The sequence below is a fragment of the Muscardinus avellanarius genome (genome assembly GCF_963383645.1).
Source record: "Muscardinus avellanarius genome assembly, chromosome: 5".
NCBI lineage: Eukaryota > Metazoa > Chordata > Mammalia > Rodentia > Gliridae > Muscardinus > Muscardinus avellanarius.
The window spans coordinates 76,006,274-76,022,546 of NC_137790.1; the positions used below are offsets into that span (position 1 = coordinate 76,006,274).

General features: G+C 43.2%; 1 protein-coding gene across 1 annotated transcript in view; it reads right to left on the minus strand.

Annotated features, from left to right (window-relative positions):
* Positions 1–10,230: 10,230 nt before the first annotated feature.
* The window catches only part of TFRC (transferrin receptor), a gene marked incomplete at both ends in the record, with an annotated part of 31,466 nt that continues 25,423 nt past the window's right edge, over positions 10,231–16,273 (minus strand). The window contains 3 exon segments of the mRNA XM_080696229.1: positions 10,231–10,473; positions 12,140–12,280; positions 14,718–14,939. Coding sequence (XP_080552355.1) covers positions 10,231–10,473; positions 12,140–12,280; positions 14,718–14,939 — 606 coding nt within the window.

The following is a 16,273-nucleotide window of genomic DNA, read 5'->3' on the forward strand; positions in this document are numbered from 1 at the left end:
GGAAGCAGACGGGGATCCTCCCCCCCACGCTGCAGACCTCAGCGATGCCAGTGGTTGAGGTTTATGGAGCCCAGCCGTGGGTAGGGCCCATGGTTGAATTTATTCTCATCCAGCCTCCACAGGACCCCAAACAGGTGCACGTCATCACTCCCATTTTACAGATGATAAAACTGAGGTCCACATGGTTCAGTGAGTTGCTCAGGGTCCCGCAGCAGGCAGCAGTAATGCCAGAAATTAAATCTGAATTTCGCCCCCCTAGTCTGTGCTCTGAGCCACTAAAGGACAATAAAGCAACTCCAACTAGGTGTTGCTTCATTGCACCTTACTGCAGGAAGCATCAGGACTAGCTAAATTTTAGTGGCCAGTAGATGCAAACAACTGATTGGTGCAAACTTCCCTGCCAGTAAATCAGGTTCCAGATCAAACACAGTGAGGAGTCAAAACAGCTCCATCCTAGCCAAGCACAGTGGCACTTGCCTATAATCCCAGGACTTGGAAGGCTGAGATGGGAGGATTGCAGGTTTGAGGCCAGCAGCATGTGGTAACTTAGTAAGACCCTGTCTCAAAATAAATAAGCTAGCCCAGCATGGTGGAGCATGCTTGTAATCTCCCCGCTTGGGAGGTTGAGACAGGAGGGTTGTGCAGGTTCAAAGCCAGCCTCAGCTGGCTTAAGAGACCCTGTTTCCAAATGAAATATAAAATAGTTCTGGGAGTGTAGCCCAGAGGTAGAAGGCCCCTGAGTTCCATCCCCATTACCACCAAAAATAAATAAATAAATAAATATAAATTAGCTAGGCATGCTGGCACACACATGTAATCCCAGTACTTGGGAGGCTGAGACAAGAGGATCTGGGTTTACAGACAGCCTTGGGTACTTAGTGAGGCCCCTCTGCAATTTTGAGCCCCTGTTTTAAAATAAAGAATAAAATATAGGGCTGGGGGTATAGCTCGGAGGTAGAATGCCTCTGTGTTCAATCCCTAGTACCATAAAAAACAAACAAACAAACAACAAAACCCTGCCAGACATGGTAGCACATACCTGTAATCTCAGTACTTAGGAGGCTGAGACAGGAGGACCACAGGTTTGAATCCTGCTTCAGCAACCTAGTGAGATGATGTTGTTTCAAAAAAAATAACAAGCTGGGTGTGGTAGCACACACTTATACTCCCAGCATTTGGGAGGCTGACACAGGAGGATCACAGTTTGAGGAAAGCCCCAGCTACTACTCAGTGAGGCCCTTTGCAATTCAGTGAGACTCTGTTCCAAAATAAAGAATAAAAAATAGGGCTGGATGTGTATCTCAGAAGTAGAATGCCCCTGGGTTCCATCTCCAGTACCACACACACACACACACACACACACACACACACACACACACACATATATATTGGTGTTACTGGGGGTGGAACCCAGAGGCTTCCTACCTCCGGGCTACACTCCCAGACCCATTTTATATTTTATTTGGAAACAGGGCCTTACTAAGTTGCTGAGAACCTCACTAAGTAGCTGAGGCTGGCTTCGAACCTGCGCCATCCTCCTGTCTTAGCCTCCAAAGTGTGGGGATTACAAGCGTGCGCAACCATGCCCAGCTTCACACTAATATTTTTAAAGGGGGCTGTGTGTGTAGCTGGGAGGTAGAGTGCCTCCAGGTTTACAAAAGACAAATGACAACAGCATAATAGCTCTATGATAGTCCGAACTGCTGGGTGATTCCCGTAGGGGTGCCCAGCCTTCCATTTCCCCTGTTTCTCATCCAGTTTCCTTCAAGGGCCAGAGCTGTGCCCCTCACACATGCCTAGTGCTAGATTACCTGGAGCCTCCAGGGAGAAGGATGCTTCCTCCTCCATCCTGTCCTGTTCTCTTCCCACGCCTGACCAACCTCGCCCTGACACTGAGCCCCAGGGCTGTGTGGGGAGAAGTCTCTTCGGCTGTCTTATCTCCACGTCCTTTCATGACTCCCACACTAGTGGCCAGAGAGACATCAAGGAAGCCTGCTAGACTGCCAGGGAGCTGACGTGATACTGGAGGAAAAGAGCCCAGACTAGAAGCAGAAGGCGCCTGAGATTCCAGAGGTGGCTGGGGCAGGGGGAGGGGGTCTCAGCCCTCTAATGCGCCTGAGCCAGTCTCTTCCCAGACCTGTACTTTGGGAGAGCTGCCCACAGCAGGTGATTGTGCAGGAGGGCTTGCCAGGGCCAGCTTTAAGCCCAGGGGCCCCGCTGCAGGAGGGAGGCTCTAGGTGACTCCCTGAACACTGCCCTGCCGGGTAAGCGAGGCCAGGCAGGCTCTGCTGGACTGACGCAGCCTGGCTCCCACCTGCAAGCTGATGTTTAGCAAGAGTGCAGGCCGGGCGTGGTGGCCCACGCTTGTAATCCCAGCATTCAGGAGGCTGAGACTGGAGGATCACGGTTCACTGACAGCCTCAGCTACTTAGTGAGGCCCTCTGCAACTCAGTGAGACCCTGTTTCAAAATAAAGAATAAAAGCTGGGCATGGTGGTGCATGCTTGTAATCCCTGCGCTTGGTAGGCTGAGACGGGAGGATTGCACAGGTTCGAAGCCAGCCTCAGCTACTTAGTGAGGCTCTCAGCAACTTAGTGAGACCCTGTTTCCAAGTAAAGTATAAAATAGGTGTGGGGGTATAGCCAGGAGGTAGAAAGCCTCTGGGTTCCATTCCTAGTACCACCAAAAAAAAAAAAAAAAAAAAAGAGTGCAGGCTGCTGCTAAGTGACTAGACTGAAGGTTTTTGTTTGTTTTGTTTTGAATAGAGCAAACCTTTGTGTGTGTGTGTGTGTGTGTGTGTGTGTGTGTGTTACTAGAATTGAACCCAGAAACATTCTACCTCCAAGCTACACCCCCAGACTGATTTTATTTCTTATTTGGAAACAGGGTCTCACTAGGTTGCTGAGAGCCTCACTAAATTGCTAAGGCTGGCTTTGAACCTACGATTTTTCTAACACCCAATTTAAAGCAAACTTTTTTTTTTTTTTCCTGTGGGTCTGGGGATGGAACCCAGGGGCATTTGACCTCCGAGCTACAGCCCCTGCCCTACTTTTTATTCTTTAGTTTGAAACTGTGACTCACTGAGTTGCAGAGGGCCTCACTAAGTAGCTGAGGCTATCTGCGAACAGCGATCCTCTGGTCTCAGCCTCCCAAACGCTGGGATTACAAGTGTGCACCACCATGCCCGGCTCTAGACCAAATTTTTAAAAATACTATTACAGAAAAGCCTGGTGGTACACCCTTGTAATCCCATTACTTGGGAGGCTGAGACAAGAGGATTGCAGGTTCTTGGCCAGCCTCAGCTACTTAGTGAGGCCCCCTGCAACTTAGTGAGACCCGGTTTCAAAAATAAAGAATAAATAACAGGGGTAGGGGTGTTGCTCAGGGGTAGAATGCCCCTGGGTTCCATCCCCAGTACTGCAAAAAAAAAAAAAAAAAAAAAAAAATAGGGCTGGGGATGTAGCTTGGAGGTAGATTGCCCCTGGGTTCCATCGTCAGTACCGCAAATATATATATACATATATATAAAATAAACAGAGACAGGAAATCACTACGTTGACGAGGGTCTTGCTAAGTTGCTGAGGCTGGCCTTGAATCTGAAATTCTCCTGTTTCAGCCTCCCAAGAACTGAGATTATAAGCAAGCATCCCATGCCAGGCTTTAATGGGTTCTGACTGTGTGTGTGTGTGTGTGTGTGTGTGTGTGTGTGTGTGTGTGTGAGAGAGAGAGAGAGAGAGAGAGAGAGAGAGAGAGAGAGAGAGAGAGAAATAGGACACAGTAGAATAGAAAATATCAGAATGTAAATTTATAATGTGAATATATGCAGCACCAGGTAAAGATTAATAACATAACCAGTGCTCCATAAGCCCTCGCTCAAAGTGAGTAAATGTGTGTTACTAGGATGGAGCTGAAAGGACATTCTATCTCTGAGCTACATCTAGTCTTATTTTTATTTTTTGTTTTGAAACAGAATCTCATTAAGTTGCTGAAGGCCTAGCTAAATTGTTAAGGCTGCCTCAAACCTACAATCCTCCTGTCTCAGCCTCCCTGGTACTGGGATTACAAGCATGTACCATTACACCTGGCTCTAAAATTTGAAAAGAATTTTTAGGGGCTAGAGATGTGGTTCCGTGTTAAGAACACTTGCCTAACATGTCTGAAGCCCTAGGTTCAATCCCCAGCCAAGAAAAAAAAAAAAAAAGTCTTATTATCTTCTAGCATACCTTTCTTATTCATGGTTATTTTTAACATTCTGGCACCCCCTCCCCAATACATACAGAGTATAAACTCCACAATAATTATGAATTTTTGTTCTAGCCACAGGGAACTGGAACAATGCCCAGCATAGAGTCCATGCCAAAAATGTCTGTGGAATGAGTAAGCGCATCACAGGTAGCAAAAGGATTGTTTCTGTGACGTGTTTGTTTCAGTGTATATAGGTACATATACTCTATTTTTATGTGAAATCTATTTCGTGTGTATGTGTTACTGAAAATAGAACCCAGAGGCATTCTACCTCCGATATACCTCCCTTCCAGCTACACTCCTATTCCTTTATGTTTTTTAATTTTATTTTATTTTATTTATTTTATTTTTTTTTTGGTGGTACTGGGGGTGGAACCCAGAGGCTTTCTACTTCCAGACTACACTCCCAGACCCATTTTATATTTTATTTGGAAACAGGGTCTCACTAAGTTGCTGAGAGCCTCACTAAGTAGCTGAGGCTGACTTCGAACCTGTGCGATCCTCCTGTCTCAGCCTCCCAAGCGCGGGGATTACAAGCGTGCGCCACCACGCCCGGCTGTTTTTTTATTTTAAAACAAGGTCTAAGTGATTGCTGAAGCTGTCCTTGAACCCACAATCCTCCTGACTCAGCCTTCCAAGTACTGGGATTACAGGAGTGCACCGCCATGCCCGGCGAGGGGGGGACTTCTGAAGGAATCTTTAGGTGTGGAAATATCTGCTAACTCTAGGAGCCATGTCCTCCGAGGACCACGAACAAACCGTGCTTTCACCCATTGCCCAGTCAGATCTTCCTGGAGCTGCAAAGGAGACATCCTCACATTCCCTCAAGCAATTCAGTTCTCAAAACCTTACTAGGGCATTAGGAGGAGCTGCGTGTTGCCAGCAACCCCCACACTGCCCAGCTAGAGCAAGAGTGGCCTTAGCCAAGAGATTACAAAACCCTGAGGTCAGCCTGGGCTATTTCGGAAGGAAGCACCACAGCGTCCTGGGTTCTGCCGCCACCTTCTGGCCACCTTGAGTTAGGCTTGGCAACCAAAGAATGGACCAGGAATACAGATTCTCAGACTTGTCACATGCTTCAACAATATTCAGTATTGAAGCACAATCATGCAAGACATGGCCCAATGCACATAACCAAGAAAATTCTAGCGGAGGATCAAGACTGATCAGATAGCCGGGCATGATGGAGCACGCTTGTAACCCCAGCATTTGGAAGGCTGAGACAGTAGGATCGCGGTTTGCAGCCAGCCTCAGCAGCTACTATCTAGTGAGGCCCTTTGCAACTGAGACTTTCAAAATAAAGAATAAAGCTGAGCGTGGTGGTGCACGCTTGTAATCCCAGCACATGGGAGGCTGAGACAGGAGGATAGCACAGGTTCAAAGCCAGCCTCAGCTACTGACTGAGGCTCTCGGGAACTTAGTTTCACCCTGTTTCCAAATAAAGTCTAAAATGTCTAAGAGTATAGCCCAGAGGTAGAAAAGCTACTGGGTTCCACCCCGTGTCACAATAAATAAATAAGTAAATAAATAAATAAATACTCTTTAAAAAAAATACGACTGAGGGTGTAGTTCGGAGGTAGAATGCCCCTGCGTCCCATCCCCAGGATTGGGAAAAAAAAAAAAAAATAGCCAGGCGTGGTAGTGCACCCTTGTAATCCCCGCGCTTGAGAGGCGGAGACAGGAGGCTAGCGCTTCGGAACCAGCCTTGCTGGCTTAAGAGACCCTGTTTCCACATAAAAAGGTAAAAAAATAGGTCTGGGAGTGTAGCCCGTGAGAGTGTATCCCAGAGGTAGAAGGGCTTCCAGGAACCCCAGTACCACCAAAAAAAAAAAAAAAAAAAAGGAACGAGCACATGAAGGACTGTCTCCTTTCATTCTTCACCTCCCCTCCTTTTGTGCCCTGAAACCCAGCTTCCTCTAAACACCACTGTTCTGAGCCTGGAAATAAATAGCAGCCAGGACTCATGTTGTAAGTGGTGCGGGTTTTTATCACTCTTGTACCTCTCTGTGGCTTTTTCCTTTGCTCAACTCTCCTCATTTGTAGTGTAGACACTACACAATCCACTACACAACCCTGAGCTGGCTGTTCCTCCTGCGCTCCAGCGATGTTCATCCCAGGCAAGCCCATGCCTGCTGAGTTTCTTGGGCCCCCTCTCCAGCTGGGTGAGCTCACTCCCCTTCGCTACCACCCCCCAGATTTGAATTAGCTGGCCATGTACAGAGCTCCCTGCACCTGTGGCTGCCCTTCCGACTTCACTTCCGGACCCTTCCATGTGGCCACACCATCCGAGGAGGTAGCCCCAGAACCCACGCAAGCCAGCCCCTCCTCCCTGGCTCCCATCCTCATCCTCCTGCCTCACTCACTCTCAGCTACTTTAGTCCACTTAGAAACTGCCTTCTAGCTCAGGTGTCAGCACATTCAGCTTTTGATTCAAATGGTAATCCAGCACCTTTGAAATGCCAGACACCTCGCCCTGAATTTACTTCCATGCAGGTGGGATGGATCCTTTTGTCACAAGTGCCTGTTTCTAAGACGCAGTCCCCTCCCTGGGAGACTGCAAGGATGAGACAAGATAATGCTATGATAGTCACACCTCGAGTAAATATAGTAAATAAGCATTCTTTAGATGACCTTGTTGACTTCAGTCTCTGTGCTTACTTGTTAATTCCCCATTAATCTTCCTAAAACATTTATTTCATCATGTCATTACCTTAATTCAAGAACTACCATTGCTCCCAAGTTCCCTGTGTTCTGCAAGCCACAGCTGACCCACATGGGTTGATTCATCTCATCGTGGTAACCAAGTGGAAAATGGGTCCAGAAGGGCTAACAGATTGGAAGTAGGTCAAGATAGGTCTGTACGTTGGGATTTAAGGGAATCCCATTTTCAGAGACAGGGTAATCAGAATGTCAGAAATAAGGAAGCAAGCCAGGTGTGGTGGCACACCCTTGTAATCCCAGCATTTGGGAGGGTGTAAAATAAGACCAGTCCCTTTTTTTTTTTTTTTTTTTTTTTTTTTTGCCCATGAGATCTATCCCAATACACTAAGGGCAAGAAGGGAAATTATAAAGTCTAACACCAAAGAACCATAACTATAGAGTTTGGGTGATAATACTGTGTCTATTTCGGTTCATCAATTTTAACAAATAGACCACTTTAGTATAGCTATTGGTGGTAGGAAAGGATGAGCTAATGGCAGAGATAGGAGATATATGGTAACTCTGTACTTTCTCTGCAATACTGCTGGCTCTAAAAAGTTCTTAAAAAACAAGTCCATTTAAAAAAGATGAAGGTGTTCAAGCATTTTATTAAATCACAAGGAATCTCCACATTGTAGCACATACCAACTTTATACAATTACAAGGGCATGTCACTTGTTTACAGAGACAGCTGAGCATTAAGTTGGCAAGTCTTAAAATTTCAAGAACATTCAACAAGCAAACAGTAAAGGTCATGCAAGTTCTAGAATAGTGAATCATGACAGAGCTCACTTGATTTATCTTTTACGTTCAAAATGCAAGTATCTTTAAGCAGAAAAGGTCTGAAACCAGCAGGTTATCACTAGTCACATACACATTTCATTCAGGAAGATTAAGCCTCTTATTGGCTTGTTTGGAAATAACTCAACCCTCATCACAGAAAAGGGTCAGTGTTTTTGAAGAGACTTACTGTGGTAAAATGTGTGCCCTTTATTCATATTATGCCTTGAAGTTTCTGAGCTTCCATTAAAGTATTTATGCATGATACCGAAATCAAGAATCCCACCTATGACCTTTCACTTAGCTACACTAAACATTGGTCTAAGAAAAAACATTGCAAAGATGAAAAACTGAGTAGCAAAACAATTCAGCGAGGCTGTAAAATAACCTAGGTCTATCACAACTTCAGTGACACTAAATTTAAGAACCCTTAAGAGACCTTATGAACTTTTTCTCAAGTGGCAGTTTTAAACTGCTCTGTAACAAATAGCTGATCATCAGATTTATAATGATGACTGACTAGAAAACAAAGCCTTTACTCATATAACCTCAAACTTACTTGCTCGAATCAACATAATTTATACCCAACATAATGAGAACATAGACATGATCAAAGATCCTTTTGCAAATTTCACCTTCCTGTACTCTTCACTACCCCCCCCCCAAACCTACACAAGTTTCCCTTGCTTTAAGCTAAAAGGTCAATTCATATTTGCCTGAACTAAGTTTACATGCAAATAAGGGGATAAAGTCATTCCATTTGTCCATAGCAAACATTGTAAATGTATGCTACTATCCCACAAAAACAGAAGACCTGGAGAAACCACGATGGCAACAAAACACCCACATGAAGTTAAAAAAAAATCCTGAAATAGCAATTTTATTTTACACCAGTTGAATATACCCACCAAATGCTTAATGACCACAACATGTTTCTGCAACTAAACTAAGAGAGTTACAGGGAGTTGGGATACATGTTAGATACTAACGATCTTCAAGCTTTGAAGATGTCATTGCATGAAGAAAATTATGGGAAACACTGTTCCCGATAATTATGTACACCCTTAGTGTAACATATGGAGATCACTGTCTCCGATATAGACACTGTGGTAGGCAAAAACTACCTTGTTCTTTATACATTATGGAAGACACTGCTCCCGATAATGTGAGTTAGGTTTGCGACAAAGGTACTGGAAATTTTGCAAAATTGCAATTTTAGTTACGCCTTGGATAAACAGCTATAAATTTTTGCATAAGTACTACCACAGCCTTTAAGTGACACTTACTTTTAACTTGGTCACAATTCACTGCATTTAGGAGAACTATCATTTTATCTGGTCAGCTAAATAGGTTTAACTTGATTAGCAACCCCTAATTAAATTTAATTCTTTCCCAATACTTAGCATCTTAATTTTATTTGGCTTGCGGCTGTTTTCTAAAACCTTCAAGTGTTGACCGTAAGTGCAAAACTTCCAGTATCTGTTGGGTTTTATTAGCAGATGCTGCTTTTATTAAAAAAAAACGACAGTATAACTGTCATAATTATGGAAGGCACTGCTTCCGATAATTATCTTCTATAAAAAAAACACCATTTATAGTGAACTCTGTCACTGATAAATAAACAATAAATATCTCAGTGCCAAATGACAGAAAGCTTTCCCAAAACATTAACACTTTTACCAAAATTTGGCAGTGTGTTCTTTAAAGTCTGACAAACTGAGTCTGAAATTAAATGCCTAAAACTGGTTCTCTTTCAGAATATTTTAGAAAAAGCAAAATAACAAAGAGCTAAACAAAGACTATGGTGCAGACAAAGGTCAGAAGAAAAGAAAATTCATGAAGTCTTTGGCTTCTGGTCTCCTCTTTTCATAAATAATATTGAGGTTAACACATTAAGGCCTTACACTGATTAACAGCTGAACTTCACCTAGTAGCTGAAGGAGCTCTATTTCAGACTTCCATGGCAAGAAAACAAGTCCTACCTCTTTTGAAAGTTAACTGTTTCATTCTAGGATGTGGAAACCAGTTAAATCCTTATGGAAAGGCAAATATCTCATTTGAAGAATAGGGTCTTTCAACCTGGTATCTCCTGGTATCAAATGAAGATGGAGGATCACACCAAGCTACCACTTTGAACCTTTAGCAGATGCGACCTTCCTCCCACTTCAAAAGATACTACCCTCAGGTATCTTTGCTCTTAGGATTTAGGTTCTGACACTATCATAACATAGCAAAGTGGCAGTTACCATAACACAGCACTTAAAATTCTAGAGAAAATACTCTATCATGAATATTTTTTAAGTGGTTATTTACTTTAACTTGAAGTGCAGGTATCTACCCTGTTTTAAAAGCTGCTGCCTAAAGACATCTAGTAGTATGAAGATTGGGTAGAATTTTAAAGTTAGGTTTTGTAGCCCTACTGAAAATTTAGTATAACCAGCACAAGTCTAGTAACCAGACTACCAAGCTGCCCCTGCTGTTCTTACTTAAGCAGTGGGCATCACATTTAAAACTCATTGTCAATATCCCAAATGTCACCAGAGAGGGCATTTGCAACTCCTTGAATAGTCCAGGTAGCTAGAGCCAACTGGTTTCTCAACAGTGTTTCATTAAAAGCACTGTTATTTTTTTTACGCAGCTGCAAGTGCTCTAGTAAAGCTGACAAAGTGTGAGAGCCGGAGCCCCAGAAGATGTGCCGGAAAGGAGACTCCCTTGGAGATACGTATGGGGAGAGAAAATGATATTCCACCTATGAAAACAAAACAGAAAAGACAGTTTACACAGTGTTCAGACTCTTGGTGAAGAAAGGATCTGAACCAGCAAAAAGCCGCCAGTCTCACTTCAAATATTAAAACACCACGCCGGACATAGAGGCACACAATTGTAATCCCTGCGCTTGGAAGGCGGAGACAGGAGGACCATGCAGGTTTGAAGCCAGCCTTGCTGGCTTAAGAGACCCTGTTTCCAAAAATAAAAATATAAAAATTGGTCTGGGAGTGTAGCCCAGAGGTAGAAGGGTTCCATCCCCAGTACCACCAAAAAAACACACCAATTTTGAGAATATTAAAAGCCAAGATTCTATTCTCCTAAGGTTAAAATTCTGAAGCAAACTGCCAATTGTCAATGTCTTTGTTAAAGTGAACTTTATTTATTTATTTATTTATTTATTTATTTATGCAGTACTGGGGATGGAACCTGGGGAATTCTACTTCTGAGCTACACCCCCCAGCCCTACTTTTTAGTGTTTTTATTTATTTTTTATTTTTACTTTTATTTGTTGGTGATATTGGGACGGAACCCAGAGACATTTTACCTTCAAGCTACACTCCCATTCTCATTCATTCATTTCATTTATTGTAGTACTGGGGATAGAACCCTGGGGCATTCTACCTCTGAGCTACAACCAGCCCGATTTTTTATTCTTTTTTTTGTTTTGTTTTGAAACAGGGGCTCATTGAGTTGCAGAGGGCCTCACTAAGTAGTAGCTGAGGCTATCCCTGAACCACAATCATCCTGTCTCAGACTCCCAAATGCTGGGATTACAAGCATGTGTCACCACACCCGGCGGTCTTTTTATTTTTGAAACAAGGTCTCACTGAGTTGCAAAGGGCCTCACTAAATAGATGAGGTTGTACTTGAACTAAGATCCTCCTGTCTCAGCCTCCCACATGTTGGGATTAAAACCGTGTACCACTACACCCAGCTTGTTTTTAATTATATTGGACTTTTGGGGGAGGAGCAAATATATAAAAAGATAATAACATATCTTCTTCCAAATAGACTGTCCTCTAACTTCAATCCTCCTGTCTCAGCCTCCCAAGTACTAGGATTATAGGCCTATGCCACCATAGCTGGCTTGAAAAGTTTTTTAAAGCCTCCAAAAAATTAAGGGTCAAATATCCTTTGCATTTCTGAATTAGATGTTAGTTTTAGATCTTGCTAAGAATTAAAATATGCGCTGAAGTCTAAAGCATAGCAAAGGATACTAGGTTCTTAGAATTATTCCATTTTAGAAATGTGAGCTTTAAAGTTAAAAATGTACATACTTGAATTCCCCCTCCTCTCCCTCATTTTCCACCCACCATACTACAGACTGAATCTAGAGGCACTCTACCACTGAGCTATATCCCCACCCACTTTTATTCTAAGATAAGGTTAAGGAGCACATGGTGGCACATGCCTATAATCCATACATTTGGGAGGCTGAGATACAATACAGGTTTGAGGATAGCCTCAGCAAGTAGTGAGACTCACAGACCTGGTTTCCAAATAAATAAAATAAGGGTAGGGTACAGCTCAGAGGTAGAATGCCTCGGGTTTAATCCCTAGCAACCTCCCCCGACCCCAACCCCATCCCCTGACACCACACAGACAGGACTCCACCTGGCTTAGATCCCTTTTCTGAGTTTACTTACTTTCATGATCCGGTCATTGATTTCCTTCATGACAAATCTGTTTGTTTTCTCAGCATTATGGAAATCTGTTGTTAGTCTCGAAGTAGCACGGAAAAAGTCTCCACGAGCAGAATACAGCCATTGTAGATTCAGGCCCATCTCCTGACACATAAAGACATGAAATTCACTATTAGAAATATACACACACATGCTGGGCGTGGTGGTGCAAGCTTGTAATCCCAGCATTCGGGAGCCTGAGACCTGAGGATCGTGGTTCACGGACAGCCTCAGCTACTTAGTGAGGCCCTCTGCAACTCAGTGAGACCCTGTTTCAAAATAAAGAATAAAAAATAGGGCAGGGGGTATAGCTTGGAGGTCGAATGCCCCTGGGGTTCCATCCGAGACCCGAAAAAAAAAAGAAAAAAAAAATATATATATATATTGTACACACGCCGGGTGTGGTGGCACACGCTTGTAAGCCCAGCACTTGGGAGGCTGAGACAGGCGGATCTCATAGGGATCTCATAGGTTCGAAGCCAGCCTCAGTTATTTAGTGAGGCTCTCAGCAACTTAGTGAGACCCTGTTTCCAAATAAAATATAAAAATAGGTCTGGTAGTATAGCCTGAAGGTAGAAAAGCCTTTGGGTTCCACCACCAGTAACACCAAACAAAACAAACAACAACACACACACACACACACACACACACACACACACACACACACACACACACACGGGATTGAACCTAAGAACCATTCTACCTCTGAGCTGTATCACTCCAGACCTATTTTCCATTCCTTGTTTTAAAACAGGATCTCACTAAGTTGAAGAGGGCCTTACTAAATAGTTGAGGCTGTCCTCAAACCCATGATCCTCCTGTCTTCGCCTCCTAAAAGAAATATTATATGGGCTAGGTGTGGTGGTGCATGCTTGTAATCCCAGTACTTAGGAGCCTGAGACAGGAGAATTGCGCAGATTCGAGGCCAGCCTCAGCTACTTAGTGAGGCTTCAGCAACTTAGCGAGACCCTGTTTCTAAATAATAGAAAATAGGTCTGGGAGTGTGGCCTGAAGGTAGGAAGCCTCTGGGTTCCATCCCAGCACCACAAAAAAAAAAAAAAAAAGAAAAGAAAAAAAAAAAGAAAAAACACCATTCTAAGGATGTTATTTTATATAACTTTCTAATATAGATGTGGCAACTGAGATAGTGATTCACAAGTAAGTAAGCTCAAGTCAGAAACCTAGACTAAGCATCATGTACCAGAGGCTCTATAAACTATGGTAAAATATTTCTCTTTAAGATAGGTGTGGTGGTTCATACTTGTAATCCCAGCGTTTGGGAGTCTGAGACAGGAGGCTCGCGGTTTGCAGATAGCCTCGGCCCTTTGCAACTCAGTGTGACTCTGTTTCAAAATAAAGAAAAAAAATAGGCCTGGGAGTATAGTTTGAAGGTAGAATGCTCCTGGGTTCCATCCCCAGTACCCTCCCAAAAAGTATTTTTTCTCTTTGAGCTCAGCAAATATCACAATTATCCATTCTTACCCCATAAGAAAACCATCCTCATTAAACTCAACATAATTTACAGGAATAGTGTGTGATCCTTGCATAGTTACCAGTTCAATTTTCCTGGAGAAAAATCTCAAATGTGTTGGCTCAGTGAATTTTGGAATCTAGTTATTTCCACTGTTAAGTTCCATTTTCTGAATAGTTACAATTAGCTTTAAGATAACCATAAACACTAAGATTTGGTTATGCGTTTTGCCTAAAGTAAGGGGCATGTCAAGTAAGGTCCAAATACTGCAAAACCAGCTGGAAACTACTTACTAACGTGTGTATGTGCGCGCACGCGCGTGTTAATAGGGATGGAACCCAGAGGCATTCTACCTTCAAGCTGCACCCCCAGTCCTATTTTTTATTCTTTATTTTAAAACAGGGTTTCACTGAGTTGCAAAGGGCCTCAACTAAGTAGCTGGAGCTGGCTGAGAACTGTGATCCTCCTGTCTCAGCCTCCCAAGTAATGGGATTACAAGTGTGCACCACCACACCTGGTTCCATCCCCAGTACCACAAAAACAAACAAAAAACCATCTGAGTACTAGACACAGAGGAATGGCACTAAGACTGTGAATGCTGCTATGCTCCCTCTCCATCCAAACTGTGTCTGAAAATCATAGAGCCCAAACTCAAATTGAGTCCTCTGTATTCTCCAGGTCCTACATATATAATCCCACTCCTGGGAATAAAATCATTACATTAAAGAGATATCTACACTCCCAAATAATGCCAGGCACAGAAAACACATAATATCACTCAAATAAGGACTATAATAGAAAAAAGTTATCTCCCAGAATTGAGAGTAGAACTGTGATCACCAGGGGCTGAGGAGGAGAGCGGGGAGTGAAGGATGAGTAAAAGTTCATTCATGGGTATTAAGTTACAGTTAGATAAAAGAAGTTGAGGTGTGTGTGATGGGGGAGGACAGATAATAAAAGTGTACTATATATTTCAGAAAGCTAAAAGAAGGGATTTTTAATGCTTTCACACACACAATAAAAAACCTGAATTAAATTTTAAACAAAGAACCCATTTCAATTAGTGCTTACCTTTATGTCTGCTCTGAATTGGTTCAGCTGCATCACAAATTCAAGTAGTTTGCTGTTATACCTCTCATAGTCCAGCACCAACTCGGGCTCATGGGTGAGCTTAATCATGAACTGACCCGCCACTTCTGCTGCAGTACGTGCGAGTTTGTTTAACTGAGGGAATTCCTGAATCAGTAACTCATAGGTATCCAGAGAAGTACTCAGATAACGATAACCCTTGTCCTGGAAAACAAAGCGCGAAGACTGTACTCGTGTGGCTGCAGAAGAGGAGCCTCATTCTGGCTCCACCATCAATACAAGTTCCTAATACACTCCCACCCCACTTTTCTCTTACAGCTGCTGCTTTAATAAAACACCATTCCTGCTCCTTTCTCTGAATCTAACGTACTCCTAGAAGGACTACTTTCCAGGATCTGCAATATCAATGTTCTTCTATCATATCACATGCACTGAAACAAGTTTCTGGCTGATTCCTTAAAGCTGTATCCCTTGTTTTTTTTTCTCTGGAAAGATTATCCATTATAATGAGAAAAGAGCATACATGAAAGGTACTTTCAATATAAAACATTACTCTTAGATTAAAATTTACCTTCTTTCTAATCACAAAACACTTAGTCCCTTTATACAGTTCTTTTTTTTCTTTTGCAGTACTGAGGGTAGAACCCAGGGACATTCTACCTCTGAGCTACACCCATTGCCCTATGTTTTAGTTTTTTAATTTTTTATTTATTTGTTTTTTTTGCAGGTCTGGGGATGGAACCCAGGGTCATTTGACCCCCAAGCTACACCCCCTGCCCTATTTTTTAATTCTTTATTTTGAAACAGGATCTCACTAAGTTGTGGAGGGCCTTACTAAGTAGCTGAGGCTGTCCGCAAACCACAATCTTCCTGTCTCATCCTCCCAAATGGTGGGGTTACAAGCGTGCACCACCATGCCCGGCTAGTTTTACTATTTTTGAAATCTCCGGTCTCCGCCTCCCAAGTGCTGGGATTACAAGTGTGCACCATCAAGCCCAGCCCTTGTTCTTTATTTTGAAACAGGGTCTCACTGAGTTGCAAAGGGCCTTGCTAAAGTAGCTGAAGATGTCCTCAAATGGCGATCTTCCTGTTTCAGCCTCCCAAGTGCTAGGATTACAAGCGTGCACTACCATGCCCAGCACAAGTTGTCTTTCTAACAAAATGTCTGATGCTTCTTAAGCAATGTTAGTAACTCTTTCTCTGTAACTCTACTCCCTACCCTTATCTGTGGTGACAACCTCCCAGGCAATTGTTTGGTTTGATTCCAATTCATTACTTGTAGACTGAATATCTATGAGGCTTTCACATCTCAAACTACATTGAAGGTCTTTTTGTTTTTGTTTTTTGCGGGTCTGGGGATGTAACCCAGGGGCATTTGACCTCCGAGCTACATCCCCTGCCCTATTTTTTATTCTTTATTTTGAAAAAGGGTCTCACTTGAGTTGTGGAGGGCCTAAGTAGCTGAGGCTGTCCGCGAACCTGATCCTACAGTCTCAGCCTCCAGAATGCTGGGATGACAAGTGTGCGCCACCACGCCT